This window comes from Carassius gibelio, chromosome B16 (genome assembly GCF_023724105.1).
Source record: "Carassius gibelio isolate Cgi1373 ecotype wild population from Czech Republic chromosome B16, carGib1.2-hapl.c, whole genome shotgun sequence".
Lineage (NCBI taxonomy): Eukaryota > Metazoa > Chordata > Actinopteri > Cypriniformes > Cyprinidae > Carassius > Carassius gibelio.
The window spans coordinates 4,504,219-4,530,097 of NC_068411.1; the positions used below are offsets into that span (position 1 = coordinate 4,504,219).

General features: G+C 38.9%; 1 protein-coding gene across 1 annotated transcript in view; it reads left to right on the plus strand.

The window, feature by feature from the left end:
• The first annotated feature begins 6,512 nt into the window (after nucleotides 1-6,512).
• LOC127974533 (rho guanine nucleotide exchange factor 2) overlaps nucleotides 6,513-25,879 on the plus strand; it is a 41,724-nt gene continuing 22,357 nt past the window's right edge. Inside the window, exons 1-6 of the mRNA XM_052577878.1 lie at nucleotides 6,513-6,756; nucleotides 15,689-15,848; nucleotides 23,882-23,949; nucleotides 24,296-24,359; nucleotides 24,625-24,757; nucleotides 25,769-25,878. Of these exons, the coding sequence (XP_052433838.1) occupies nucleotides 6,691-6,756; nucleotides 15,689-15,848; nucleotides 23,882-23,949; nucleotides 24,296-24,359; nucleotides 24,625-24,757; nucleotides 25,769-25,878 (601 nt within the window). The 5' untranslated portion in view covers nucleotides 6,513-6,690. The remainder of the gene's footprint in view (nucleotides 6,757-15,688; nucleotides 15,849-23,881; nucleotides 23,950-24,295; nucleotides 24,360-24,624; nucleotides 24,758-25,768; nucleotide 25,879) is intronic.

Below are 25,879 nucleotides of genomic sequence, written 5' to 3' on the forward strand. Positions count from 1 at the left end.
CAGCTCCTTCAGCTGCCTCGCCGCATGCAACAGTGCCTACGGGCGCGAATTTCCAACCTCCACTGCTTTCTACTTTACCTTCGGCTGCAAAGACTAGCGCGAGGCTGCCTCCGCTAGCCGCTCAAGCTCAGCCTCCTTACTTTTACCCCTCCACTTTTTCTTTTCCCCACCAATGGCCAGCAGCCCCAGTTGCAGACACCCAAGCTGGGAATCCTCAGCTAGCAACACAAGCAGGCTGGCCTCCTTCCTCCTTCCCCAAGCACCGGGGTTCAATCCATGCGTGAGGATGCCTCCGCAAACGGGTGCAACCCCTCCCTCATTTCCGCCTTTCTCCTTCTATCCTTTTCCCTACGGGCCGACCCCAGCTCCAGGGGATAATCCGTGCGTGAGGATGCCTCCGCAAACGGTTATGGCCCCTCCTCATCTTCCTTCCAACTCCTCTACCCAAGCTAAACCGCAGTATACTCTATTCACAGCGACCCCTCTACATACTCCACCTAATGCCGCCGCTATGGAACCACCCCCGTGCCTAGTTCCATCAAATCACAGATTCTCGCAGGTGCGGATGTTGATCTCTCCTCTCTTCTCTCTCTGCTCCCTCCAGCTGATTCCTACCGACAAATAGATTGCGGAGATTTCTCAGTAACTTTAAAAAATTCGACTCCCAGTTCATCCCGCCCCCTTTCTTTTTCCGAATTCACGATCGCATTTAGCCGCTATACGGAGGTAATCTGCTCTGCTTTTCCCTATAGACGGCGCGAGCTCAATGACTATCTGGCTATAGTCGCGGAACTCGCGCTGTCTTATGGCGGAACCCATTTTTATACTTACCACAAGCTATTTTCAGCCAAATGTGCAGTACGCGTAGCCCAGTGGAATCAATGCCCCTATTGGGGCGCCCTGGATGCTGATCTTCACAGCCGCGTATTTTTTAGCTGTCGCAACATATCATGCACAGTCTGCAGGTCAGTTGCTCACTCGACCATCTCATGCCCTCAAATCAATCCAGCTATTATTCCTTAATAAATAAATAAATAAATACAGTATTATAAAATATGTTATATAGATATAAATAAATAAATAATTATAAAAAAAAAAAAAAAAATTAATCGAGTTACAAAATGTGTTTTTGCTTAATTATACTGATGTGCGCATGCACAGTAAATCCGATGGGTAGGATAAAATGTCAGGACCCCGGACCTTTATTTAGTCGGGTTGACGTACCTTTTCAGTTCTGTGTATGTGATGTGAAGCTAGTTTTACTTAAAGTCAAATGCTCATGAACTGACTGTCAGAGCAGTTCTGGAGATGTTGTTCATGTGTTCAAGTCCTTATTTAGTGAGACAGCAGACGCAGAAATTACCGTGAGCGTAATGTGCGCTTCAGTGTGTGTGTGAAAAAGGAAGTCGCGCTCCTGCTCCATTCATTAACAGAGACGCACAGAACATGCAGGATTTACATTTAAACACTGTTCCGTCTTAATATTTAGAGCTATTAATTCGTGAATCGGATGTAAGTGCAATTACTTATTTTGATTAATTCATTCAAAAAAAAATAAAAATAAAAAAAAAATCATTGCGAAAGAACCTGACGTGAGATTTAGAATAAATTAAAAGAAGCTTCGAAGCAGAGGAATTTGCCTACATCATTTTTTGTAATCGCGTTACTCGAGGAATCGTTTCAGCCCTAATCTTAAGCAGCTCAAAAGGGGCCTCTCACATAATCCGATAGATGCCCTCGGTTGTTGTTCATCAGACATTAAAAAAAAAAAAAAAAAAAAAAAAAAAAAAAAAAACTATTCCTCCTTAAATCATGTTGTGTACTTGATTAATAGAAGCCTCTCAGTTATCGTTTCTTCGGCCAAAGTAAGGGCCCTCCAGCCATCGTTACAATCTCCTTGCCTATTTCAGCATCGGACAGGGCTCTCCCTTCCGGTGCAGCTGGGCAGTGGCTCCCTTCGGTCGCAGTGTGAGCCTTTCATCTGTCATTGAGTTGCGCTGCGCGCTCAGCGGCAGATGGGGGTATCCCTCCCGGTGCAGCAGAGCCACAGGCCCCCTTCGGTCGTTGTGACAGCCCTCCATCCGATGCATCAAATTAAGCCGCTTATACAGTCGCAAGGGGGACTCTCCCTTCCGGTGCAGCAGAGCCGCAGCTCCCTTCGGAAGCAGCGAGAGTCCCTCCATCAGTCGCGTTTTCTTGCCTACTCCGTATCGGACGGGGCTCCCCTACCGGTGCAGCAGACCCACGGCTCCCTTCGGTCGCAGGGTGAACCCCCCGTCTGAGTTATGTTGCATGCTCAAGGGCGGACTGGGATCTCCCTCCCGGGGGAACACAGCCGCTGGCTCCCTTCGGTCGCAGCAGGAGCCCTCCATCCGATGCATCAAACCGTTCCTCGAATCTTCTTGCCTATTCTGCATCTGATGGGGCTCTCCCTTCCGGTGCAGCAGACCCACGGCTCCCTTCGGTCGCAGGGTGAACCCCCCGTCTGAGTTATGTTGCATGCTCAAGGGCGGATAGGGTTCTCCCTCCCGGGGGAATAGAGCTGCTGGCTCCCTTCGGTCGCAGTGAGAGCCCTCCATCAGACGCATCAAGCCATGCCTCGCATCGCAAGGGGGACTCGCCTTTCCGGTGCAGCAGAGCCGCAGCTCCCTTCGGACGCAGCAAAAGTCCCTCCAACAGTCGTATTCTAGTTAGCGTCAATCAGGGCTCTCCCCTCCGGGGCAGCACTCCTGCTGCAGAGTTGCGAACCCCCTACGGAGGCTGGGAGAACCCTCAGAGGCAAAAAACCGTGCCTCCATAAACCCGCAATGGGGGACTCCCCCTTCCGGTGCAGCAGAGCCGCAGCTCCCTTCGGATGCAGCGGGAGTCCCTCCAACAGTCGCGTCTCTTTGCCTTCTCAGCATCGGACTAGGGCTCCTCTTCCGGTGCAGCAGACCCACAGCTCCCTTCGGTCGCAGTGTGAACCCCCCATCTGAGTTATGTTGCATGCTCCACGATGGCTAGGGATCTCCCTCCCGATGGGGTACAGCCGCTGGCTCCCTTCGGTTGCATTAGGAGCCCTTCATCCGACGCGCCAAACCGCGGCTCGAATCTCATTGCCTATTTAGCATCTGACGGGGCTCTCCCTTCTGGTGCAGCAGACCCACGGCTCCCTTCGGTCGCAGTGTGAACCCCCCGTCCGAGTTATGTTGCATACTCTATGGCGGCCAGGGATCTCCCTCCCGATGGGATACAGTCACTGGCTCCCTTCAGTCGCAGTGAGAGCCCTCCATCAGATGCAACAAACCGCGCCTCGTACTCAGCCGCAAGAGGGACTCTCCCTTCCGGTGCAGCAGAGCCGCAGCTCCCTTCGGAGGCAGCAAGAGTCCCTCATTTCTTGATATCTGGCATTGTGCTCCTCCCATAAGCGGCATGGAGGGCTCGCTGGTAAGACGTTGCGAGCCGCAGCTCTCGTCGAACACTGCACGGGCTCTCCCGGTCGCTCTGCATTTTCTTCCCAACACGCATATTTTGGGGGGCAACTAAATTTTATCTCTCTGGCTGCTGTCCTATGGCTTTAAGCTTCTTTTGGGGAGTTATTTGGGTTCGGGCTATGCTCCGGGCCCGGACCCCTCCCCCAGGACAGCACGCCAAAATATGCCTACTATTTGCCTTCAGATTAGATGTAAGGGTGAACTCGTGAAATGTGGTTTTATTAACAAAGTTCGGGAGAAGCACGATCAGATAATCATCCAATTTGGTACAGGTGCATCTCGTTTAGCTAATCATCTTATAGCACGCACGCGTATATATATCCAGTCTTCCTACCTCCTGTCCCACGACAGTTTTTCGGCAACCATCCTCCACCCCAACTCCTCACTTCTAATCTATTTATCCCAAATTGGGATAGGGGGAGTTATTTGGGTTCGGGCTATGCTCCGGGCCCGGACCCCTCCCCCAGGACAGCACGCCAAAATATGCCTACTATTTGCCTTCAGATTAGATGTAAGGGTGAACTCGTGAATAGGACAGTGGAGTATCTTGGAGCACATTGAGGAATACACAGTGAGTCATTAAGCATAGCATAGTCTGATAACACATGTATATACTTCAAAATTTTATTCTAAAATAATAGCATTATGACAAATACAAATACTTTTTGTAGTTAAAATGTATATGTATATACTCACCTAAAGGATTATTAGGAAGACCATACTAATACTGTGTTTGACCCCCTTTCGCCTTCAGAACTGCCTTAATTCTACGTGGCATTGATTCAAAAAGATGCTGAAAGCATTCTTTAGAAATGTTGGCCTATATTGATAGGGTAGCATCTTGCAGTTGATGGAGATTTGTGGGATGCACATCCAGGGCACGAAGCTCCCGTTCCACCACATACCAAAGATGCTCTATTGGGTTGAGATCTGGTGACTGTGGGGGCCATTTTAGTACAGTGAACTCATTGTCATGTTCAAGAAACCAATTTGAAATGATAAGAGCTTTGCGACATGTGCATTATCCTGCTGGAAGTAGCCATCGGAAGATGGGTACATGGTAGTCATAAAGGGATGGACATGGTCAGAAACAATGCTCAGGTAGGCCGTGGCATTTAAAAGATGCCCAATTGACACTAAGGGGCCTAAAGTGTGCCAAGAAAACATCCCCACACCATTACACCACCAGCAGCAGCCTGCACATTGGTAACAAGCATGATGGATCCATGTTCTCATTCGGTTTACGCCAAATTTTGACTCTAACATCTGAATGTCTCAACAGAAATCGAGACTCATCAGACCAGGCAACATTTTTCCAGTCTTCAACTGTCCAATTTTGGTGAGCTCGTGCAAATTGTAGCCTCCTTTTCCTAATTGTAGTGGAGATGAGTGGTACCCGGTGGGGTCTTCTGCTGTTGTAGCCCATCCGCCTCAAGGTTGTGCGTGTTGTGGCTCCACAAATGCTTTGCTGCATACCTCGTTTGTAACGAGTGGTTATTTCAGTCAAAGTTGCTCTTCTATCAGCTTGAATCAGTCAGCGCATTCTCCTCAAGTCATTTTCGCCCACAGGACTGCCACATACTGGATGTTTTTCCCTTTTCACACCATTCTTTGTAAACCCCAAAAATGGTTGTGCATGAAAATATGAAATACTCAGACCGGCCCGTCTGGCACCAACAACCATGCCATGCTCAAAATTGCTTAAATCACCTTTCTTTCCCATTTTGACATTCAGTTTGGAGTTCAGGAGATTGTCTTGACCAGAACCACACCCCTAAATGTATTGAAGCACCTGCCATGTGATTGGTTGATTAGATAATTGCATTAGGAACAGGTGTTCCTAATAATCCTTTAGGTGAGTGTATACTGTACCCTTATAGTTTAAGAGTAATGAAAGTAAGGTGAAAACAGGCAGATGTTTACAGGGTGGGTTTATGGTAAATGTGAGAGCAGAAAATGCTGACACATCTGTACACCACTGCAGACTGCTGCACACTTTCACATGTTCAGCGCTAATATAATAATATAAGGTACTGTGAGAAACATGGGTGAATACAGTCGAATCAATAATGACAAAATTACAAATAAAGGTACAAAAGGGAAAATGTAGTGTGATGAATGATGGGAATTATGGGAAGTGAAGGTGATCGTAGACTGCTTCGGACCATTTGTAACTAAAGCAGAAAGCAGTCGTTGATAAACGACAGAAGATGATACAGAAGACAACAGATCATTAAGAATAAAACTAAATAACCTATATATGCTATTAATTTCTTAACAAGTAGATCATGACTGCATACATGTAATCAAATTTACAAAGTTGTCTTTTAAAGCCTTTTACTACTTCCAGATTTCCAAGGGATATATTAGTCAGTTCACTGAAGTAAACCAAAGCAGGTAATTTACCAAACAGCGGATATTAAGACCAACATTATCAGCATTATATGTGCAATAAAACTACACAAATAACGGCTGAACAAATTTACCCAAGTTTATTACTTAAAATCTCATATATACCATGATTGTCACACAGTTACTCTTCTTACACCTGTAAGCCGTTTGCAATTTTTCATACATAGTTTAATTATTCACTAAACCTCTAGTGTCAACTTTTAGTGTTTAGGTACTTGCTTAACAGCTTGACTGTAAACGCTTTATACCAAACAAAGTGAAAATGTGTTAGGACTATTTGTATACCACAATTTTTTGTTTGAGATGGATCCAAATGTAGGTCGAATTACTAATAGACAGCGTTTTTACATGATTAAAAATATATTTTTTTAAGTCTCAGATATTTATCTAAAATATTTTTTTTAAATATTCAAACTACTTTTGAGTGTTTGTTCAGGATTTCCCTTCGCACGAGCGCGCACACACACCCATGTGGCGCGTCCTGCTGTAGTCTTTACTGTGGCAGCTGTGAAGGGCGGAGTCGATCATATGTTGCAAATTTGATTGGTCAAGCGGCTATCAGTCAGAGAAATACACGACTGCTATTGGTTGAAAGTCTGCAGGCTGTAGAGTTTCCTGTGAAAGAAGAAAAAAAAACCTTGTGTGTCTTATTAAACACAGTTCACGTGAGACTTAATGGAGCTTTAATGCACATGTATATTTTCCATATTGCTTCACGCACTGGATGCTTATTTTCAGAACAAGATTGAAACATCTGGATTTTATATAAACCGACTGCTGTTGGTAAAGTTTTCATTTTCTCGCGATGTCCCGTGTCTCGGACCCGTTACAGAAAGCACGCCAGGAAAAAATGAAAGACGTTAATGTTAAGGTGAGTAATAAATGAATTATAACGCATTTAACGCTCTATCTTATATCTGAATTACATTACTCTTTAAGTTTTCATTTAAAGAATGCATAAGCATTGTTGTTAAAGCACGAAGGATATATATAACAACATGGTAACATATTGTTGAATAGCTCTCTCCAGTGGTGTGTGCTGAAGGTTTTTTCTGCTGTGTGATGGAGGCTGCTGCTACTCTTCTTCTTTCTCATTTGATCTAATTAACAACATATGTTACAATAAGGTTCACATGTATTATTGTTCTTTTTATCTCTCTATGGGTGTTTCTATTATGTATGTGTATTCTTAAGATGTTAGTAACGTGAGTATTTAGTCCATTGTGCGGCAGTATGAACACGTTGTCTATGGCACTGAAGGGAACCAATGGGGGAGGGCCATACAAAGACTGCAGCATGTTACAGAGCATTCATTGCTGCACTTACTGGTGCTTCATTACGCACGCTTTCTGTAGTACGTACGTTCACAAAACACAAAAGTTACAACTTGAGCGTGTTTGACTGCAGCACGGTTACGCTTTATTGATTTTTTTATACCGTGTCGCACGCTCCCTCCATCTCCCGTACTCTATATATCGTGTCTTTGTTCTTATATGTGCTGTGTAAGGTCCTTACGCCATAAATTTGCTTGTGAACCAGTTTATATGATCTGTTTTCCCCCAAAGTTTTTGTATTATTTTAAACAAATGTTAAGTGACGCAATTACTTCCCTTTTTCTATAGCCTGTACAGGGATGATTCATTGTCATGTTGCGCATCGCTATAATATTTAATTTTGGTGTATTAAATTAGAATTCACCTCTTAAGATATGTGTATTGTATACGTGGTTTTGCCAAGACCTTATCTTGTAGATGCTTTGTGATGATTTTTGGACCTGGATCTGTGTTCCCTGTGATGCTGTGATACATTATCAGTAACAAGATGTAGCAGAGAATATGAGGCACATGCACATATGTTGCAGTTAAGCTGGGATTTTATCATTGAGAGTTCTTTTTTGAGCGATTAGCCGAAGTGGTGTAATCATCTGGGTGCATAATTCCCTGCAAGGACACTATGGAAGGTGCTTATGGTCAAGAAGTGAATGAATGGACTCCGACACAGTTAAAGATGACAATCAGTCGAGGTCAGTGTAATGCATCAGTAAATGGTCAAGGGCGAAAAAGGTGAAGAAGCAGTTTGGTCCCATTTGTAAGCAGGAGCTGAACTCTGCATATGGATTGGATTGCCGGATTGCTGCATTTGCCTTTGCTTTTGCCACTCTACCGTGGGAGTGTTCTTCTGATTGCTTTTGCTAGGCTTGACTTGCTCATGAATCGTAGGCTCACCTCCCAACACTGTCACCAACACCACTCTGATCTCATCAAAAATTCCAACCCAGGATCACTGGAAAAATGTGCTTCTACCCACATTAGTTTTTTTTTAGTGCAAAATTTAAAGAATGTACTTCTACATACAATTTACCTCAGTTTCCAGCTCGAATAAACAGCAAAATGCCAACAATGTTTATTCCTTTTAAAACTAATTTACTACAGGGACAGATAATCAATTACCAAAAAAAAAAAAAAAGACTCATGACCTCAAAATGCATTTACCACAACACATGATTTGTAAACTTATACATTTTAATGAAATGTAATATTCAAGATAAAATAATGATAATATACAAGAAGCAATGTGATATCATTTTGCAGAAATGTCACTGCAAGAATGTATTTTCAGTGAACCTGGTTAAGAAACTGATATTGTTGTACATGTCTAATCGGATACATATCTATGTGTGGGAAACTTAAAAACCATCACTTCCAGCATAAATGTATTTGTATGTCCATGAGTTCACCCTTGATGTAAATGCAGACATTATGAAATTTGCATTAGTGAAAATTCTCTGTGCTCACATATGACTTTTCATGCAGAGGTCGAAGCATACATGCTTACAATCTACAATCATGAAGAATGCATGCCTGTAAGCACTCACACAAAAATTTAAAGCATCTCTTGTTGGAGTAGGTAATTGTGAAATGTGTGGACATGGTCCCACCACTTCCTACCTTCTAGGTCGTAAAACAGTTCTCGTCTAAACAATGATTTGAGCTTCAGCTGATCATATTTGAAGTGATCCATGTATGTGCATTGATAAATGTTTATAGCCTATGTGAATAAAAGGCTATCAGATTCATCATGAAGTTCCAGGCAGGTCTTCTTGACTACATTACAGTTCCATTCCATATCATTTAAACAAATTATGACATTTTGCCAAATTATTTTGATTATTTAAAAGGTCCCTCCCTAAAATCTACAAAAGTACAAGAACCAAAATATTATAATAATAATAATACAAAAATATTATAATAATAAAAATAATAAAAAAAATTGTAACAAACCAAAGGATGAAAAATAAGTGTTGTAGATATACATTCCTTCACTAAACTATTTAAAACAAATGATGGTATGGAATCAGTTTTACAAAAAGAGTTGGGGACATGTCTCACCCGCATATGTTTTCTATGCCTTTTTTCCATGTTTGTTTCTGTTAAAGCTATTGTCTGGGTTTAATTTCCTGAGGGCATGGGGCATATGTTCTCCACTGAGGAATTGGAGACAGGGCCCAAGGCTCAGAACAAGAACAGGCCACACTTTATTCCTAGAGCATTTAACACACATTTGTGTTCAGTGTATCATGAGCTGACTGAGCTGACACACTGACCCATTTAACTGTCAGTTAAAGTGATCCGAATTGGATATAAAAATAACTAAATCCTCCTGATACAATGCGTCTGTGTCACTGAGCAGGAATAAGGGCACTTTTATGTCGGCGTTGAGTTGATATTAATTGAAACTATCAAATAAAATACAAACTTCTGTTTGTCATATAATTGCCAAGAGGTAAACAAAACATAGACGTTTAACAAATCTCATTATAACAAAGTCTGACAAAGAATTAAAAACCCTGAGATGTTTTTGACATGCAATATTAATATTAATATAAGCAACCCTGTTAAGTCCAAATCCATGTTTGCTTGTTTGATTCCTCATATGCTGCATTTTCAGTGTGCTTCAGTTCTGGAATATTGACATAAAGCTGTCAGAGATTTTTTTGTGTAAATGCAAACTTGTGCAACTACAGGTGCTGTTCATATTAGTGGAATATCATCTAAAAGTTGATTTCACTAATTCCATTCAATAAGTGTAACTTGTATATTATATTCATTCATCACACACAGACTGATATATTTCAAATGTTTATTCTTTTAATTTTGATGTTTATGACTGACAACTAAGGAAAATCCCAAATTCAGAATCTCAGAAAATTGGAATATTGTGAAAAGATTCAATATTGAAGACACCTGGTGCCACACTCTAATCAGCTAATTAACTCAAAACACCTGCAAAGACTTTTAAATGGTCTCTCAGTCTAGTTCTGTAGGATACACAATCATGGGGAAGACTGTTGAATTGAAAGTTGTCCAAAAGACGACCATTGGCACATTGCACAAGGAGGGCAAGACACAAAAGGTCATTGCAAAAACCGCTGGCTAGAACCACTACGCACAGACATAGCAAGAAATGGGTTTCAGCTGTCGCATTCCTTGTGTCAAGCCACTCTTGAACAACAGACAGCGTCAGAAAAAGGACTGGACTGCTGCTGAGTGGTCCAAAGTTATGCTCTCTAATGAAAGTACATTTTGCAATTCCTTTGGATATCAGTGTCCCAGAGTCTGAAGCAAGAGAGGAGATGCACACAATCCACGTTGCTTGAGGTCCAGTGTAAAGTTTCCACAGTAAGTGATGGTTTGCGGTGCCATGTCATCTGCTGGCGTTGGTCCACTGTGTTTTCTGAGGTCCAAGGTCCAGGAAGTTTTAGAGCACTTCATGCTTCCTGCTGCTGACCAACTTTATGAAGATGCAGATTTAATTTTCCAACAGGACTTGGCACCTGCTCACAGGGCCAAAGCTACCAGTACCTGGTTTAAGGACCATGGTATCCCTGTTCTTAATTGGCCAGCAAATTCACCTGACCTTAACCCCATAGAACATCTATGGGGTATTGTGAAGACGAAGATGCGATATCCCAGACCCAACAATCAGATCAACCTGGGCTCTCATAACACCGGAGCAGTGCCACAGACTGATCGACTCCATGCCACGCTGCATTGCTAATTTTAATTTTCTGAGATACTGAATTTGGTTTTGTTTCAGTTATAATCATCAAAAATAAAAGAAATAAACATTTGAAATATATCAGTCTGTGTGTAATGAATGAATATAATATACAAGTTTCACATTTTGAATGGAATTAGTGAAATAAATCAACTTTTTGATGATATTCTAATTATATGATCAGCACCTGTATGTACAACAGCACAACTGAGAGGTAAATGCTGATGCAGATCGAGCTCACTAGGTGGTACTGCGTATATGTCAATCTTGTACATTGGTGCTCATTTAGAGGTTGAATAATATACTTCACAAGCTGTGCGGACACGAAAGATAAGTAGAACGCGAGACTGTATCAGGACCTCCTGGACAAGACCACAGGAAACAGATGATTCTTCTGCACAATCTGACTTTGCTGCAGCCTGGAATTGAACTACTGGTTTCGTCTGGTCAGAGGAGAACTGGCCCCCCAACTGAGCCTGGTTTCTCCCAAGGTTTTTTTCTCCATTCTGTCACCGATGGAGTTTCGGTTCCTTGCCGCTGTCTCCTCTGGCTTGCTTAGTTGGGGTCACTTCATCTACAGCGATATCGTTGACTTGATTGCAAATAAATGCACAGACACTTTTAACTGAACAGAGATGACATCACTGAATTCAATGATGAACTGCCATTAACTATCATTTTGCATTATTGAGACACTGTTTTCCTAATTAATGTTGTTCCGTTGCTTTGACGCAATGTATTTTGTTTAAAGCACTATATAAAAAAAGGTGACTTGACTTGTATCTGACAAACTTAGTTCAATTCTTGGAGCTCTGTGCTATTGAGCTTATGCTCTGAATCATGTGTGTTAAATAAGGACGACTTACAAAATGTTGAGAGTTGAGAACCACTCACTTAGTAAGCTTATATTGAACACACACACAGTATGTGGTAAAATTCTACATTTACTGTATATTCAGTTACACACATGGTTTCATTTTGTCAGTGGATGCAAACATAACATTGTGAATGATATGCAGAATGCTGTTCACCTATCTATATTCCAGAACATTTTTACTCTGGAAATGCCTTATTTTGTTGATTCATTCTTCCTCCGCCAAACAGTTGTATCAAATTCATTACTACAATTTAGGGGTGGACCATCTTTCTAAAATATCATATTAAATAAATATTAAACAAATGTGCAGTGTCTTGTCAAAGCGACTTGAGATCTATTTTTTTACAACCCTTTTGTTGAGAACAGCCTCTGATGCATTTGCACATTGCATGATTTTAGATTTGAGTTTCTAAGATTTAAAACGCTGAGAAAATTCTTCAAAATATGTCTTTCTGAGCTTGCAAAGGGTGACTAAATGATTACTTAAAAAAAGGGGGTCATATAATGCGATTTCAAGTTTTACTTTTTCTTTTGAGTGTAACAAGCTGTTAGCCGTGAATAGATAAGATCCCTAAAGTTGCAAAGAACAGAGTCTCAAACCCAAAGAGATATTCTTTATAAAATTTAAGTCAACCAAACCCCCCTAAAACAGCTTTTTCTAACTGTATAAAAACATGGACGTAGTGTCCGTGACGTCACCCATAGGTTTCCAAATAGAGTTTTTGAAACCAAAAGTGGGCAGAGAGGGCCGTCTCCATCTTGGTAGCGCATAACCACGCGTCACTCTTGGGTAATCTAAAATAGGCAAAAAGGCGGGAGCTGGTTGCTGAAGCCACGCCGACCTAGAGCAACGGCGGTGAAAGCAGCAGCAATCCACCTGTCACTCTAGTGGCCACGCCCTTAATTATGCAGAACTTTAAGGCTAAATATAATTTAAACGGATGAGTAATAAAAAAATTCACCACCCTCACAGTTGTCATGAAGGGTAAAATTTGCTATATAGACCAAAATTATTTTTTGCACCAGGATGAAATTTTTTTTTTTCTGCTGTAAAGTTGGGCATTTTAACATGGGGAGTCTATGGGATTGACTTTTGCAGCCAGCCTCAAGCGGCCAGTCGATGAATTGCAGTTTTAGTCACTTCCTTGTTGGTTTCAAGAGAGGGAGCAGGAGATGTCCACACATGTCTACATCACTGTGTGGGCAGATTTGCAAACTCGAGTTTTGAGCAGTGTAGATCAGCGATTCTCAATTCCAGTCCTCAGGCCCTCCAAACACAAATGCAGATATGGTTTTATGTTTACGCGGACGGGATGAGATGCAACTCAACACGTTAAAAGACCGTATAAGTCATTATAATTCGGAATTATGTCCCCACTTGATGCAGCAAATGGCTCGTTTGTAATGGGTTTTATTGTTTTGTCTTGTCCCGCCGATGTTCTGACCGGGACACACCATCACAATATGGTGATGGGCATAACATTTCTGTCACACAGTTGGGGCATAGAGGAGAATAATAATTTACAGCATGTGGAAAATAATATGTTTTTTTTTTTTATCTTAAACCACATAAACACAATATACCAAATACACAGACTACATTTTTAGCAACATCATATGACCCCTTTAAAATCGTGTTGTCTGGGAAATTCACTTTCAGCAATTCAGAGTTGTAGGTGAATTTTTGTTTTTCTTTCTGGTTTGGTTTATTGTTGGTTTATCAATGCCAGAGTCTCTTGGCTCTTTGTTGCTTAACTGAAGGCTCCTGTCTCACTGTCTGTGTGTGTGTCAGGTATTATCTTACATTCATCTCATTGGGTGCCTTTGTTCCTTTCAGTCTGTTTTTCCCTTTGTTTCTCAGTCTGAATAGTGAAGTAACCCCCATATCTTTTCTACTACCTGTCCTCTATGAAATATTATCTTTAAATAACACAGGTTTTCATTTCACTTGCTGATATATGTTTACTTACTGCCTTTAAAGCTTATTACAGAGAGAAGGACAGTAAAATGACAACAGTGCAATCTACTTCGTACTATGCAAAAAAAAAACACATTTTATTAGTCAATGCATGGAGATAAATCTCACAGACCCCTGTTGTGTTGCTTGAGGTGCACACTCTTATGTTAAAAATGAGATACATTGGGTTTTAGTGGGTTTTTAAATTCCAAAGTATACTTGACATACAGGTGTGGCCAAAATGATTAAAACACTAGAATTGTGAGCAGCTAAAAATGATTTTAAATCAGTTGTTTCTATCTTTTCCAGTGTGACACACTACAGCAAAAGATAGAAATAACTGATTTAAAATCATTTTAGCTGGTGAAAATACTTGTGTTCTAATAACATTTGGCCACCTTTGTAGATTTTGTCATCAGCATGTACATGCTGTGCCCACTTCCAACTCTGTATGATCAGTTTGGACATGAGTCTTGAATATGTTTTGCACTAACTGATCAACTAGGGAAGCATTATAGCATATCATACAATGCGTTCATTATTATTTTCACGCTTTCTATTGAAAATAACAGTCTAAATATAGCCTGAACAATTCTCTTTAACATCCTCTTATATCAACATCATGTCTTGTGAAATTTCTCACACGTTTAAGGCGAAGAATATAAAAACAGCTCAGTGTATTTCCTGTTTGATGATGTCACATGCTAAACAACCATTTTGCAAACATATATTTTAAAATGCTTCATTTTTCCTTATCTGATATCATGTATTTGTGTATTAAATATTTGTGAATATCTTCTGATGGTGCATTATCTGTATAGGATAGGTTGTTGTCATAATTCTAAAAAAGAATAGTATATCTAATAATAATATCTAAAAAAAGTATCAAACTAAAAATAGCTGCAAAACACATCTTTTGGCGGAAACCACGTGACAGATACTGTCTTGCTTCATGTCACTCATATAACACCGAGGACTCGAGGACTCGTTTCCTTCAGATGCAGCTGTTGCTATCTTGCATCTCACTTATCAACTGTTTTGAAAATGACATCCGAGGATTAGCAGTGATATAATATTTTGTAGTGTTTGTCTTGTTGCCAAGATGATTGTTTTGTACATTTTAACATATTTTAACATTTAAAACAAATGAGATATTAAAACAAACTCAATTGTAATGTTCACATAGTTAGTTATTTGGGGAAAAGTGATTAAAAAAAGTGTTTTGACTGTACACTATCACTTAAAATGTTGTCTTTTTAAATTTGTTTGTTCATCTTGACCCATATACAAAAAATATTTAGTGGAAACTTTGAGTTGTGAGCTAATAAAATATTTCTACTCACATATTTTGTGTCCATCGATTTATAGTATTACATAGTAATAAGTAGGAGAATTTTATCATAGAATGAACCTCTTAAGGGTGATACAAGACCCCTTTGTTTTACGATGACAACTAGCTGGATGACTTACATTTTATAACCTAATACACAACCCCATCAAGTTAACATGGGGAAAAAAGAAGACAAATGCATACATAACCAAACAACACACCCAAGTCAAATCTAACAATACACGTGGGAAACAACATAATACAGTCAAGTCAGAATTCACTCAGTACTGCTTAAACCAAGTTTCTGTTCAACTTGAGTTGTGCATCCTTGTAAATCATCTTATACTTGTAATCCACTTATTGTTACTTTTTTATTAACTAGTTGACTTTTAATAATTTCTTGTTTACATCATTTGACGTGCAGTGTCTAAATAGAATTAACAGCAGTGAGAGTTCACTGATTTTTGGTCCCACACAACGTGACTTTCATTATGTAGTGAATGCTGTGATTGTAGTAAATGGTGATATGCTATGATGCGATTCTTGCTCAACACATCTTTTTTTAACTCTTCTGTGTGCAGAACAAAGAGAAGGAGCGGAAGGCACGGGAGAAAGAGACAAAGGAGCGTGAGTCGCGTTACAGCAACGGTCACCTGTTTACTTCTCTCAGTGTTTCTGCCACCACACTCTGCTCGGCATGCAACAAGAGCATCACTGCAAAAGAAGCCCTCAGCTGCCCCAGTGAGTAACTTGCATTATAAAACATGATGTTTAATAAGCCTATGTTAAACTCTGATATACTGTTGAACACAAACACTTGGGAGGAGGAAAAACCAGAAGATTGTACTGAATCAGACAAGGGTGCTGCAAGTTAAGAAAGTGGGGCTAGAAGCTAAAGAGCAAAAAAAAAAGTTTTAAGGTCAAGGGAAAGAGAGAGAGGAATGGGTAAGAGACACAAAGCTTCAGATCAAACAGGCTTGCCATATGAAAGCAATCAAATGGAAGCTTCTGAAAAATTGCAACAGACATAACCAGGGCCTTCGCAAGAGGGTGTGAGGTCCGCTGAATATGTTCTTACACATAAGAATGTTTCATTTCACATAGTACTCTCCATCTTGTTTCTTTGGCAGGTAATGCTAGTTCTCTAAGACCAGGCAGGAAACTTTGTGACATAGACACTGCTCAGAGTTTAATGATTGTATTATCAGCAAGTTTACCTGAAACAGTAAACGGTACATTTTATCGAGCAGTTAAAAGGTAAAAAAAGCAGTTCCTTATTGATATAAGATATTGAAAAAAGTATAAATTAAAATCAATTAATTAAATGTAGCAAACAGCTAAATTTGGGTCCAAACTTATGCTGGACACAAAAGAAGATATTTACTATTTTTGTCAATGCATTCATAGGAAATGGAGTCCAGAAGCTACAAGCTCTGAAAAGTACATACAGCAGGGCCTTGTGATTTTTCATAATGCAGGAAATGCTGAATAAATGTGGATTCCAGTGATACTGTTAAAATGGAATTTACTGTATAATGTGGAATGTCATAGAATTTGGCAAACTTTGAATTGATAAATCTAAAGGAAGGCTGTATATTTAATCAAATTGCAATATGGACTAGTGTCTGTGAATACTGAACTGCAAAATGACATCTGCATCTGCCACACATGAATTTTGTCTCTAGAGCTGCTTAGTCACTTCACCAGCATTTCACTATTTAATTTCATGAAACTGTCACACAAAAATTCAAAGGTCTTCATTACAAAATTTGGTTTAAAATGAAGTAAAATTTGGTTAACTCTTTATATATATATCCATCGTCGTGCACCTCGTTTTACACACCAGCACGCGTGTGACAGAATAGCAGACCCAAAAGTGAGTTTAGCTGCGTTTTTCTTTGTTTTTTTTTGTTTTGTTTTCCCCGCTCCCGGTATGAATATCCCAGCTGTTCAGGTCCAATGCCTGGAGCAGTTAGACAGTTCCCTGGAGGACCACACTAGGGACTTTATCGATCTGGCGTGCCTTAACAACTTCCCAGACCGCTCGCTTTGTACTTTTATTACACCGTACTTTATTACACCGGCCTGAGCGAAGGGTGTAAAATGGTTTTCCATTCATCGTCGGCCCTGCTGAAGAGGGTATTTCAAATCCGCTATTCTGTCACATGTGTGCTGGGGTGTAAAATGAGGCACACGATAATGGAGATAAGATATAAAGAGTTCTTTAATGATCACAGGAGAATAAGGGCACATCCAACACAAATCTTCCAACATTAGAACATAACATCAATACATCATTAATAGCGGACAATGAGGAACTAAACGAACAGGTTTTTTAAACACAAGGAAAATAATCAAGGGAATGGAAACAGGTGGGGAACAAAATGAGTAAAGGAACATGACCAAAGTAGGAAAACACAAAGGAACAGAAAGTCCATGACTGTGACAGGTATGCGCTATGTTTATGGAAAAACTGTACTTTCTATACTTTTATATTTTCTATACTTTCTAAAAAAAATCTAACTACAAGCAACAGCACAAATAAATAAAACAGAGTAAAGAGACAAATAAAATACACAGCGATTTTCAGTTTTTTTAGGTAGTTCTAGCATTAGTTTTTTGGTACAGAAATTGAATAAAGTAATTAAACGTAAAACAGAATTGCATATTCAACTGTATTGTTACAAAAGTTACAAAAGCGTTTCAATCAAGAACAGTGAATGATTTCTTTGATGTTGCTGTTCGATTAATATAAAGACTGTCACTTAAAGAGAATGCACTGATACAATGCAGTGATACAGTACGCCTAAGTTCAGCCGGCTATGTCTGCTATAGGATACTTACCAAGATGGCCATCTTGACAATTTTTGTGTGAATTTGTCCATTTAAACACAATACTTCAGAGAGAGCTTAATATTCATCCCACTGTATTTCCTTTAGCTATTAAATGTTTAAACTGGCAAAGCTTAAATGAGTTTGTTTGTTTGTTTTACGTGTCAGATTTAAATTGTACCATGGTCCCAGCGCGTGCTGAACCATGTGTGGAGAACCTAACCGTCCCACCCCTAGTTACCATGGTTACTCATTAGTTCCCCAGTTTGTAACACCAGTCAACCTTGCTTTCACTCACTATGTATCTGCCTGTGTTTCAGTTTTGGTTTGCCGTTTTCTGTAACGTTTACATTTAGTTTAGTGAAAATGGATACTGCAGCAAAATGCCCTGCTATGGCATTATGTGCATTATGGCCAACTTCTTGTTCTCCTCTGACCTCCCACACTCTGTTGTACCATCATACCGAGGTCCAGCCTAGTTATGCTATTTCTTGTTTTCATTCTCATTGTGTTTAGTACTTGTTTTATCTGCCATGATTTATTTGTTCCATTTTCATTCCACTCATCACTTACAATGGTTCTCACTAGTTCCCTTTTTTGTAACACCTGCTTTTCCAATCATTCTTGATTTACTCTGCCTGTGTTTCAGTTGTGGATTGTTGGATCTCGTTAACATTTGCATTTAGTTTGGTGATGTTATCCTTTTTTTAATAAAGTCTGTTTTACATTTATTCTTCCTCTTCGTAACCTGTATACGCCATGCTCAGCCAAAGTGTGACACACAAAAACCAGTGAGGTTTGATGTTGGTAAAACATAATCATGTTTCATTTGGGAATTGAATATAGATAAACTGATCAGTGATTTGATTTGTTCATTATATAATATGATCATTATATTTCAGGAGACAGCTCACGTGAGTTGAGTAAATAATTGATGAATTGTTTAACACAAACTGGTTGATATTGGTTTGAAAGAGACCTTGAAGGGTTGTATTTGTCCAGAGGGTTGGGAAAGGATCTCTTCATTAGTACGGCACAGAGAGCTTCAGTTTTTGCATTGAGCAGATGCATTTATTAAAATACAGGTGAATAATTGTAGTCGCAAGGAGTGAAGGATTGTGGGGGTTTGAATAAATCCTCACTGCTGATAACATGGTGGAGGTGAAATGGAGGAGGGGAACTGAGAGACTGACACTCACACTTATTGTGGACAATGAAGGTTTTGGATTGGTTTTATATCCCCTGTGTTGACAATCCAGATAATTTACCATGTTCATATTGGAGTGGTTTTATGCTAAATTTCATAAATGCTTGGTTGCTCTGGGTTATCTTTTTTCAATTTGCCAGAATTACATCAACCTACATTAAAAGGAAGACATAACTGTAGATAATATGTTGTTTAATCTGATGTAAGACCTTAGTGCATGAATGCAGACAGATAATACATAGATTTATTCTGCATGGCTTTCTTCTGAAGTCTGTTATTGTTGTACAGAATGGAGGTCTTTTGTTATCTTTATGTACAAAGCCCCCCTTTTGCCTTGTGCACAGCTGCTACCCAAAATCTTCCCTCCTGTGAAACACCCATAATCTGGAGTCTGAGCATCAGGGGATCGAGGCGTTAGAAAGATTAACACACAGTCTGTCACACACACACACAACACACGCACACACTCTCACACAAATGATAATCATAACTAGAACCAAATATATATATATATATATATATATATATATATATATATATATATATATATATATATATATATATATATATATATATATATTATCTGGGAAGATTTTGGGTAGCAGCTGTGCACAAGGCAAAAGGGGGGCTTTGTAATGTAGGTTAATTATGATTATTAATGATTATTTTAGGTTCAAGTGTCTGTAAGGATTTGGAAACCAGTAGAGTACGGGTGTTTCTAAACCATGCAGAGCCATCTGCTGTTCGAAACTGAGCTCAGAATCGATTCAAGAAAGAATTGCGATGCATTCAGAAAATCTCAGAATCGACGTGGAATCATTTCACGATTCGCAATGCATCGATTTATTTCCTCAGCCCTAATGGCTACCTTTTTCACAGAAATATAAAGAGGAGGGAAGACAAAGCCCAAATCCCTTAATCATCCATCACAATGAGAAAAACCAAAGAATATATTTCTGATGTGCAGCAAAAGATAATTGAGCTACACAAATTGGTGGAGTGGCTTTAAGAAAAGAGCTAGAGCAGTGAGAATTCCAATTTCCATCATCAGGACAATAATTAAGAATTTCCAATCAACAGAAAATGTTAGAAAACTGCCTGGAAGAGGACGTGTCTATATCATCCTAATGCATGGTGAGAAGGAGAGTTTGAGTGGCTAAAGACTCTCCAAAGATCACAGCTGGAGAATTGCAGAAAATATAAAAAAAAAAAACAACATCTACATTCACTTATCAGACATGACTGGAACTTCAAATAGGACTGGCTTCTATGGTGAGAAGAAACAAAAAAAATGAGCTTTTTAGCAGTAAACACTCAAGATGGGTTTGGTGAACAGAGATAAAAAGTACCCCATGTGTACAATGAAATATACAGCTGTATATTTTAATGTTGTGGGCCTGTATTGGAGGTCCTGGATATCTTGTTTAGACACATCGCATCATGGATTCTATCAAATACCAACAGATAAAAAAACAGTAAGTGACTGACTCTGTTAGAAATCTTATAATGGACCATGTTTGGATCTTCCAACTGTATAATAATCCAAACACAAACCTTAAAAACAACACAGTGGATCACTGAGCTCAAAACCAATCTTCTGCTATAGCCACTCCAGTCCTCTGACCTGCACCCAATAGAAAATGAGAGGAGTGACGTGAAGAGAAGAAGCACCAACATGGAGCTGGGTATCTAAAGGGTCTGGAGTGATTCTGGATGAAGGAATGGTCTCTGATCTCTTGTGAGGTGTTCTCTAACCTCATCAGGCATTACAGGAGAGAACTCAAGAGTTGTTAAACTCTTAAGATGGACTTTTCCAAAAGTATTGAATAAAAGGGTGCCACTAATTGTGGTCAATGTGTATTAGAGAAAAAACATTTATTTCATAATGATATTTCCCCTCATTTGAAATTCTTATTATCCAATGAAAGGATACATTTGTGTGATTTTTTTAAAGAAAAAATCAAAAGGATTAACAATGCAGATGAGTTTTCACAGCCTTGTTTGATCATATTTACCAAGGGGGCTGATATTTTTTGGCCATGACTGTATGTGTGTGTGTAAATATATATATATATATATATATATATATATATATATATATATATATATATATATACATATGCTTGTTTTATGGAATATGGGTTAATAGTCAAGACACGTTTAGTGCTGTACACTATACATATTATTTTAAAGCGGCTATATTAATAAATAGAATAAATAATAGTGTTATTGGTGTAAAATCAGTTAGTTACAAAATGCCTTACAAAAGTTAATAGTGTCATTTATTATCCAGCTTAATTTAGTTCAGATTTTGTTGTCAGTGAAGTTAAATTTATAATATAACTGACTATTAATTGTCTTTTCAAATCCAGCTAAGCAAGACATATTTGACAGTGGCAAAACCATTAGTTGACAGTAATGAAGAAAAAAGAAAGCAGGCTCATTCGGAAGCCAGTTCTCCCCTGGACAGCAGCAGTAGTCATAGCAAACTAGGCAGATATATCATCCAGGTTTATTAATCAGCAAATATTAGGCCAGTTATAAGATTATCAGCATGATAAAAGCCAATAAACCTCCAGTGATTTAGAAGAGTGCTAGGTCCTTTTTTGTCTGCTCCACAATCTGCTGACAATCTTGGCAATGAATAATGAACATTTGACTATTTTCAAATCCTTTGAGTTGCATAAAAAAGTTAAATGACATGTATTTCTTGTAGTGTTTTAAATGGTTAAATTTTCCTGTGGTTCAAAAAAACTGAGCATGCCGCTATAGAGACACCTAAGGTAATGGGATTCCCAGAGGATGCTTGAACTGAATGTCCACATTAAATGCAATGTAAGTCAGTTTGTAAATAAAAATTAATAATTTTGTAAAGTGAATGAGCTTGTTAAGTTTTAAGAACCTTCAGACAATACTGTTACTGGGTTTGGGTTTGGGTCTGGGTCTACTTCCTTTCACCTGGGAATACAATCTCTGCATGAGCATTATTCATTTATACTAAATGAAGTGTTTTGTTGATAATCGCTTCTCACATTAGAAGTCTGGGAAAATGGTAGGTGCATGTTTTGTTCCCAGATGCATGTTGCACTCTCAAACTTACAGCAGAATTATTTATATAATTAAATCACAGCCCAAATTAGCAATTTGGTAATCTTACTAAGCCATTACACAATTTTGTATTTCTTTTGATTAATCACGCAGCTTTGCTGTCTGGCCAGGTTTTGGTATTCATTTTAGTATTCATACATTTTGGTAAAGATCATGAGGATGATTTTATTCAGTAGACCTACAGAACACAGAGAGTGTATGTTAGCACTGCTTGGACATCAGACATACCAACCAGTTAGTCAAAAAGAACATACTAGTGTAACTGACCTATAGTGTGACTGACAAATCTCTACCACTAATAAATGGACTGACATCCTGTCTGCAATGTGTAAACACAGACAAGCGAAGTGATTTAAAAAAGGAAAAGATTCAGTGTTGCTGGATAAATATGAATACTTTAAATTCTGTTTGTTGTAATATATAATGTAATATTGTTGTAATCTTGACTAAAATGGCTACAAATTGGATTAATTCCTGACTCAAGTCAAGAGGGAGTTAAATAACATATTGATGCGACTGGAAGGTCAGATGGTTGTCTAGATAGCTCCAAACCACTTTAACTCTAGTCAAGGAGTGTGTGACCTTGTCAACTTTCAATAACACTGTCTGGCTAGAGCGACTGATTTTTATTTTCGTTTTAATGCTTTCTAGCTTTGTTTAAGTTCAGAATGAGTGGCTTGTTTCACAGAATATGTGACATTCACAGACCATTTTTTTTCCAGATTTTTTTGTAATATGTTTATTGCATGAATTGGGAATAGAAGCATTGTGGGGAAAAGGACATAAATAGGATTTGGTTAATATAATTTGTGTATGTACGTGAGAGTTTGTATGCCTGGTTTATACTGTATGTACACCATTTTGGTCGGTTTAGGGGTAGGGGATAGAAAAGGCAAGTATGTGTGTGTGTGTGTGTGTGTGTGTGTGATTATATGCATTTGCTTGTCCAGTGAATCTGATATAGAGTTCAGAGATGCTGCCCTTGAGCTGCTGTTGACCAGAACAAAGATATGTCTGTTCACAGGAGAGATGGCACTGACTCCCACTGACACCCAATGCATATACACACACATCCCAGAAGAGATAAGAAACCCTCTCTGTGCTGCATGTCCCTAATTAAACTCTCTGACATTTGTGTGCAGATAAAACGTCTGATCTCTATGAACGTGAGATCAGTATTTAAACTTGATTTAATAAGTCACCCATGTTTCACCCATGCATATCAGTGTGGCATTTGAATGAACTAATTTCATTTATTTAATATTTTTATTTTCATGTAGTAATTATTCCATTATTTCATTAATAAAACATAGTTAAGTGGAAAAGAGGCTTTGTTACACCAATCAAATATTCCCTGAAAACATCGGTGTAAGAATAAGAAATAATCTGACAAGTGGATCAGGACTCTGATGCAAGATTGTCTCAAGACTGATTTGAGTTTAAATTATTTTAACATAACTCATAACTATAGTTTTATTTTGTGGGAAAGGTAACAGGTAGTGATACAAATGACAAGAAACTATCTCAGTTATGTTAGAAATCAGTTGGAAATCATTAACTACAGTCAAAAAGATGAATCAAATACTATTAATCAGCGATGTTCTTTCTTGCTGCTTTGTCTTCGCAGCTTGCAGTGTGACCATTCACAACCGCTGTCGTGACACACTGGCCAACTGCGCCAAAATGAAACAGAAGGTAAGAGTCAATAGAGGGGGAATAATTAAACACTGAGCTCCTGACCAAATGTTTTCTGTTTGGCATGTAAAATTTAAAATTACAGATTCACGTTGGATAAAATGTAATGATAATTTTGTATCAAAGGAAACAGTGTGATCAGATATTCAATGAGCTAGTTTTTTTATGAAATCCAATAATACAGACTGATAAATGCCATCTAATTGTCTGTAATAACTAATAGTTAATGGAGTAGACATTCCATAACATACTGACACCTAGAGGTAGTAGAGAAAACCCTAGATAAAGGTGTGAATATTTAATTGCATTCATTCATATGAAATCATAACATATTAATGAATTGTAGCAACAGAGGCTGGCTCTGGTCAGGAACACCGCAACTTTACATAATGTGGCCCTACGCAGCAAAAGTGAGTTTCTCTTTCATATTTCACATCTTTTTATCTAATAATTCTAGCTTCTTTTTTAATTCTCATGACTGATTCCTCTCACCAATTCATAATAATAATAACACAGCTTATTTAAACCATTATCTTGTTAGTGAGCAGTTGCAGTTCAGGCTGTAGTGTCATTTGATGTGGAATTTTGATAGTTACAGTATGTTGCAGTGGTGGTTAAACAGTATCTTCCCATTAAAGAAAAGAATTTATTCAGGAACGTGTTTTCCTTTGCCAGATCCAATACTGAAGGAGAGGCCGAGTTCAGCCATTTACCCATCAGAGACACTGAGACAGTCTTTCCTCGGTTCCCGCAAAGGACTCTCCACACTGTCACTCAACAAGAGTGTTTCCACCAATAACATCGCAGGGTAAAGAATCTGATCACTGCTCACAGACAAGAACAAACTGTGTTAATTATGTTCACTTTTGTGTGTTGTATTAAGAGGAAAGATTAGTTCTCTATTAGTGTGTTTGAATGAAATATCATGTTAGTCATATTCATAAAGTGTATGTAATGACAGAGTGACGTCATGTGAGTTAACTTAAAGAATGAACCGATGAAATGTCGCTTAACAGAAAGTATTTGTGGCTCAACAGTGTTCGACAGCAGCATCTCTGTAGCAAACATGTAGGTTTTTATTTTTCAAAAACACCATTGTTACCACCTTGCACCCACTGAAATGTCACTTAGCTTTTCAGTTGCAATCAAATTTTTGACAAAAGATAGTACATCCAAAAATAATTCCGTCATTAATTACTCACCCACATGTCGTTCCAAACCCGTTAAGACCTTGGCTCATCTTCGGAACAAAAGTAAGCAACACAACTACCACGTTCAGTGCCCATTGCGATATCTTCAAATATACCACAAAGAATTTTAAGACTCCCTATGTGCTACCTTTCCTGTTTGGCCACGAATTTTCTGAAATATTATTGTTACATGAAAGTTATGTTTTTATAGCTACCGTATTTTTCGGACTATAAGTCGCACATGAGTTTAAGTCGCATCAGTCCAAAAATACGTCATGATGAGGAAAAAAAACATATTTAAGTTGCACTGGACTATAAGTCGCATTTATTTAGAACCAAGAACCAAGAGAAAACATTACCGTCTACAGCCTCAAGAGGGCGCTCTATGTTTTCAGTGTAGACTACAGGAGCATTGAGCAGCATAGAGCGCCCTCTGGCGGCTGTAGACAGTAATGTTTTCTCTTGGTTCATTTCTCTCGGTTCATGTCAAATTAATTTTGATAAATAAGTCGCACCTGACTATAAGTCGCAGGACCAGCCAAACTATGAAAAAAAGTGCGACTTATAGGCCGGAAAATACTGTACTCTACAAAGTCCTCATACTTGCTTGTTTTTGATTTTTCTAACAGAAGTCTAAATGATGTTTCTCCTGTCGGGCTGAGGAGGATTCTGTCTCATTCCACAGACTCTCTGAACTTCAGGAACAGAACCATGTCCATGGAATCCCTTAACGATGAAGG